The sequence below is a fragment of the Eschscholzia californica genome, unplaced genomic scaffold (genome assembly GCF_041429995.1).
Source record: "Eschscholzia californica isolate CP2 unplaced genomic scaffold, dmEscCali1.0.p SCAF_5, whole genome shotgun sequence".
In the NCBI taxonomy this organism is placed as follows: Eukaryota; Viridiplantae; Streptophyta; class Magnoliopsida; order Ranunculales; family Papaveraceae; genus Eschscholzia; species Eschscholzia californica.
This window is the reverse complement of record NW_028238472.1, coordinates 21,815,477-21,822,260: the sequence shown is the minus strand read 5'-3', so window position 1 is coordinate 21,822,260 and position 6,784 is coordinate 21,815,477. Positions and strand designations below refer to the sequence as shown.

At 35.0% G+C, this 6,784-nt stretch overlaps 1 protein-coding gene across 1 annotated transcript; it reads right to left on the bottom strand.

Moving 5' to 3' along the window:
* Positions 1-2,396: 2,396 nt before the first annotated feature.
* LOC147537810 (uncharacterized) lies at positions 2,397-3,370 on the bottom strand. The gene is made up of 3 exons (XM_086642850.1): positions 2,723-3,370; positions 2,539-2,641; positions 2,397-2,431 (listed from the first exon to the last, which is right to left on the bottom strand). Exons 1-3 carry the CDS (start codon positions 3,368-3,370, stop codon positions 2,397-2,399), a joined length of 786 nt encoding a protein of 261 aa, XP_086498976.1.
* Between the last annotated feature and the right edge of the window lie 3,414 nt (positions 3,371-6,784).

Below are 6,784 nucleotides of genomic sequence, written 5' to 3'. Positions count from 1 at the left end.
CATAAGGAATATTTCCCATTCCTTTCTTTTCAAGATCATTTTGTGGGCATTGCATGAGATTGAACTTATCCCCTTTCATTATTGGTGTTTCGATTGGTGAACACTCTTTCATGCCAAATCTCTCTAGAACTCTTTCGATATACTTCTTCTGAGACAATCCTAATAAACCTTGTTTGCGATCTCGGAAAATTTCAATTCCGATAACAAAGTTTGCCTCATCCATGTCTTTCATTTCAAAGTTCATAGAGAGAAATTTCTTGGTGTCATACAATAAACCAAGATCATTAGTGGCAAGAAGAATATCATCCACGTATAAAACCAAATATATGAACTTACTCCCACTAGCCTTCTGGTATATACATTGGTCAACAATGTTTTCTTTGAATCCGAAAGCTGTAATGGTATCATTAAACTTAAGGAACCATTGTCGGGAGGCTTGCTTAAGTCCATATATTGATTTATTAAGCTTACACACCATATGTTCCATCCCTGCTTCTGAGTAGCCTTCTGGCTGCTCCATGTAGACCTCTTCATCTAAACTCCCATTCAGAAAAGCTGTTTTCACATCCATTTGATGAAGCTCTAGATCATAATGAGCCACCAAAGCCATAATGATTCTAAAAGAGTCCTTTCTAGATACAGGCGAAAATGTATCATGATAATCGATGCCCTCTTTCTGAGTGAAACCCTTTGCAACAAGTCTGGCCTTATATCGTTCAATTTTGCCCTTAGAGTCGAGTTTAGTCTTAAAGACCCATTTACACCCGATTTTCTTACACCCTTCAGGCAATTGAACTAGATCCCAAACTTTGTTCTGTTTCATCGATTTCAACTCTTCATTTATTGCATCAATCCACTTAGAAGAATCATCACTTTCAATTGCTTGTGAAAATGAAACTGGGTCTTCTTTACTCGTTCCAATGTCGTATTCAGATTCCTGAAGGTACACCAAATAATCAGGCGAGATAGCAGGCTTTCTTATTCTCTGAGACCTGCGTAGCTCTAATGGATTATGAGGTTGTGGGTCAGTCATTTGTTGTTCAGCATCATCAGTGTGATGACTCCCAATAGGAACAACAATCTTTTCAGAGTGTAAGGGAATAGGAACTGCTACCCTTACTTCTTCAATAACCACATTTCGTGGTTCAGGACTCCCACTAGTCTCAAAATCCTCCAGGAATTTAGCATTACCAGTTTCAACAATTCGAGTTGTATGGTTAGGACAATAAAATCTATACCCTTTGGATTTATCAGGGTATCCAATAAAGAATCCACTGACTGTTCTTGAATCCAACTTCTTTTCATTTGGGTTATAAATCCTAGCTTCCGCTGCGCAACCCCAAACATGTAAATGTCTCAAACTGGGTTTCCTTCCAGTCCACAACTCAAATGGAGTTTTGGGAACTGACTTACTAGGAACTCGGTTTAAGACATATACAGCCGTCTTAAGAGCATCTCCCCACAACATAACGGGTAGAGTGGAACTAGATATCATGCTCCTAACCATATCCATTAAGGTTCGATTACGCCTTTCAGCAACACCATTCTGCTGCGGCGTTCCAGGCATTGAATATTGTGCACAAATGCCAAGCTTTTCAAGGAGTTTGGCAAATGGACCGGGATGTTGACCCGATTCATCGTATCTGCCATAATATTCACCACCCCTATCCGATCTGATGATTTTCACTTTTCTTTCTAGTTGCCTTTCAACTTCAGTGATAAATACCTCAGCTACACTTACCGCTTGAGATTTATCATGCAACAAATATATGTATCCATAACGTGAAAAATCATCTATAAAGGTGATAAAATATTTTTCTCCACCAATAGAAGAAGTGGAGAAAGGTCCACAAATATCGGTATGAATGATCTCAAGAAGATTTCTGCTTCTTGTGGCTCCTTTCTTGGTGTGTGTTGTTGTTTTTCCTTTTATACAATCAACACATGTCCCAAAATCAGTGAAGTCTAGGTTCGTAAGAATCCCATCCTTCACTAATCTTTCCATTCTTTCTTTCGAGACATGTCCCAATCTTTTATGCCACAAGTTAGCAGAATTTTCTTTAATCCTGTTACGTTTAATTCCAAAATTAACATTATAATGCAGGGTTAAAAGAGTTTTTGCAAACTGATCATCAAGACTGATTTTATAATGTTTACCACTTACAATACCAGAACCCACAACCGAAGAGTTTTTAACAAGATCAAAACGCTGGTTACCTAAATTCAAAAAGTACCTCAAAAGATCAAATTGAAACATAGATATCAAATTTCGAGACATCGAAGGAACAAAAAGAGTATCAGCCAAGTCCAAAATGTAACCAGTTTTTAAAACCAAACGATAAGTGCCTATAGCTAAAACTTCAGAAGGGGACTCGTTTCCCATTAAAATAAAACGCTCAGTCGGACTTGGGGTTCTGCTTGTAAGGAATCCCTGCATTATTTTGGAAATATGAATATTAGCGCCAGTATCAATCCACCAAGTATTAGAAGGAACCTCAATAAGATTTGATTCGAAATTTGTTAGAGCTAAAAGCTCACCTTTCTTTTCAAACCAAGCCTTACGTTTTGGACAGTCAGCTAGAAAATGTCCTTTCTTTCTACAGAAATGACATTTCCATTTAACCTTCTTCTGAATATGGCCCTGAGATACTTGAGCAGGTCCATCATACTTTGGTGAATTAATTTTCTTTCCTTTCTTTGGCTTCCATTTATTTTTCTTTACTTCTTGAGACACCATATGAACTGAAAAACTTTCTTGTTGCTTAAGCCTTGTCTCCTCTTGAACTAACATACTAGAGAGTTCATTTACATTCCATTGTTCTTTCAGTGAATTATAATTCATTTGGAATGTACCATACTGAGGAGGCAAGGAGTTCAAAATAAAGCGAACAATGAAAGGTTCATCCACGTTCATACCAAGTCCTTTCAACTTTGCTGCAATGCTTGTCATTTCTATAATATGCTCTTGCATTCCCTTAGTACCATTAAACTTCATGGTAGTTAGTTGAGCCATTAATGTGCCCGCTAAAGACTTATCAGCAGCACGAAATCTTTCCTCAATTGCCTTGATGAATTCCTTAGCATCATCAATTTGAGGAAGAGAAGACTTTATGTTGCTCGCAATTGTCATTCGCATAAACATTAGGCTTAATCTGTTCGATCTCTCCCAGGCCTCAAACAAGTTCTTTTCATCCACACTACTAGAGACAGTAAGAGCAGTGGGTTTATCATATAATAATGAGCGATCCAAGTCAAGAACACCTAAGGTGAATCTGACATGTTCACTCCATTCAGAAAAGTTTGAGCCTGTGAGCATGGGAACAGATGCAGCTTGCGAATGAAGTGATATAGGAGCTGAAACTTTAAACATCAACCATCACATTATATTATAAGCAACTAATAAAAATATTAGGATCGATAGCAAATTATCCTATAAACAAAATGGCACCATCATAATTTATCCTTTGGGACTAAATTAAGACATACGTGCAAACAACACAAGTGATCATCATTAATCATTCATTTATTGTATCATCTAACCACAAAAAATGGTTTGTCACCTTTGGGCAACACAAACCAAGTTGGTTAAGTCATACAATACCACACATCGATTAATTATTGTAATTCATCTTTGGACAAATCATAAGACAATAATAATCGACCAATTAATTAATGATGCCACAACATTTCATGCATAAGACTATAATGAACTATAACATATGTGTTTCTCTACTCCATAGATTGCTTTGGCAATCTTTCATAATGGTTAAACACATAGTTTATTGTTCACTAAGATCTCATGTTATTTAAATAAATCATGAGTCACACTAAATACAAACATTAAGGTATTTAATTAATCACACATACTCATGTTTCTTTAATTATGTATTCATGTGCATAGGAGTAGTAGCAAGTATGTAAGAACTATGACCATTAATTAGTTCTCACCATGAAACCAATAATTACCAAATATTGGTTTAACCTTATTCATATCTTCACATATTACTTAATTTCAAAGTAATAAAATAATGAACTACTATGACATAACTTGCCTCCACCTTTCTCCATGAAGAAAATAATACATGAATACACATATTAACACTTAATTGCAAATCTCTACAAGCAATTAAGGGTCTACCGGAAAACCTTTCTCCGATCACCGGAAAACCACTCCGGTCACAGAAAAAATTATAGAGATGCATTTTCCATAAATAACCATAATATACACATGCATGAACTTCTTATACATAATAGTAACTCATGCTTGTATACTAACATCTCTCTAAATAATATCATATCTAAATTATGCATGAGACTATAAATCTATATAAATAACTACTCTCCTTTCAAGAACAAACATGAGATTCATCAACCATGGGCTCTGATACCACATGTAAGCACTTTCATGTTGGTTTCATCACACCAACCAATAGAAACACTAATCCCTTGATCTTTGAATCTCATGCTTGTTACAAGATACATGAGTAGAAATAAAGAAAATCAAGATAAAAAATATATGTACCTTTCACCATTGTAGTAGATGGTTTATTTAATCTTTATCTTCAACTTTCTTCTCTTCTTTCAATCTTTAACCTTCTTGCTTCTATATGAGATGGAGTAAAGTAAGTAGAGATGAAGAAGACTCTTTTCTCTTTCTCTTCTCTAGCTCTCTAAGTGATGGACAAGAACTAGACTTTCTAGAGCAAGAGCCCCTAGCTTTCTTTCTCTAAACTCCATCTCTATTTATACAAGTCTCTAATCCATCATAGAGGTTGTATAAGAAGCTATATGAGTGGCAAGTGTCCCTTAATGCATCAAACAAGAAGCCACTTGGTGTAGACACAAGACAAGTGTCCTCTTATGTGTCAAACAACAAGCCATTAGGTTTAGACACAAGACAAGTGTCCTCTTATGTGTCAAACAACAAGCCATTAGGTTTAGACACAAGACAAGTGTCCTCTTATGTGTCAAACTACAAACCATTTGGTGTAGACACAAGACAAGTGTCCTCTCAAGCTTATAGATTATATTGGATTGAGTTTTTCTTAAGCCCACTCCTTTATGGGCCTTGATTGTATGGGACATTTAGGTATGGGCCTTGTACTTGCTCTATTTTGCATAGAGCACACATAAAATGTATAAGCCCATCTTACATCTCTAACTTTTATCCATCGACTTGTGTTTAGTAACCAGGATGATTGAGGTGCCAATGAGGAAATCTGATTTAAGAATAAGATAAAAGAATAACCAGCTTGTCGGCAGAATCAGATAGAAGATGATGAGTTAATTTAAAATAATAACCATCTTTTAAACTAAGAATCAAATCATCTCTCTCTTGTTGACATTTTTGCAATGCAGGAAGAAGATGAGTTAATTAGAAAAAAAAGATGAATCAGATAGAAAAATAACCCTTTCCACAAAAAAAAAAATAGAAGAATAATGAGGGTTGATTGGGTTCAAACGGGTCGCAACCGTCATCATCTAGTTGAGTTATAAAACAGGGGTCCAAAGTGCAATATTAATTGTAAAAGGTAAAATGAGATTTTTTTTTAAAATATATCTTTAGAGATGGAATGTTCCCTTCTGATTCCGTCAAAAGGAGTCCAAAGTGCAACTCTGAAAAAAGGAAGTCCAAACAGCAAGTGAATTATACGAAAGGGGACCCAAACAACAAATCTCCCTATATTTACGGATTTTGTCTCTGACTGGTAGGTTGTTCGTACAACATTTTCATAAGAACAATTTGATTATAGGTGTAGTGGTTATGGTCCAAATGAAGTTCCATACGTATTGCTGTCCGTTCTCAATTTATGGTACAAACAACATATGTACGTTTTGTAATTTTCTGACATACCCAGAAAATCATTTAAGTTTTGTAATTTTGAATGAGTGAATTTGTTATTCAGTCAGCAACACCCTCAAATTTGTTGTAGCACTTCTTTGATTTTCCATAACTTGTGGAAATTCTACCAATAATTTCTAAACTCTAACAAAAATATTAACATATTTTACAAACATAACAACGTTACTCTCAAAATGACTTCATCAACAGTAAAACTGTACATATTTTTCGTAAAGTTTTACATTTCGACTTTTTTACGTTTTTATATTTTATCATTCCATGAATTGCAAACATTTGTTTGAACGTTAATATATTTTACAAATTTACAAGAGAGAATGTGGTTGTATATGATTTTGCACGTGGACGAACTTGTGGTCGAATATAACTATAAGCATTTTTTAAACGGGATGTTAGCCAACGATTTAACAATACAAGCGCAAAGGAAGAGGGTTGAATTAACTTGGTTGTTAATGGATGAATTGAACGATACATGAAAAAAAAATTCTTTAAGTTATTAGTTCTTGTAATGGATTATGTGGTAATGGATTTCTCTTAATTTTAATTACTTTAAGTTTTAGTACAAATATCGTGAAATACATTAAAAATGTTGAGAGTTAATGGAAAATGCTAGAAGATATCACAGAAATGCTTGAAATACCACAACGATCTCGACAATATTTTTTATTATCTTTAAGTATATCCATATAATGATTGGCCTACATGGAGAAGATAGGACCACATGAATCTTTTTGGTGGCCACTATATGGACAACTAAATTGCTTAGATGGACAAACGAATTGGGGGCAACTTAATTTAGATAGGAAGCAAGAAAATCCAAGGACCAATAATCATTTTATTTTTCTTCTTCATGATGAATCGTCTTTATCCAATCTACTCTCTTCAGTCTTCATCGACCACCATTTCCTCCGAGAAGCCCCATTT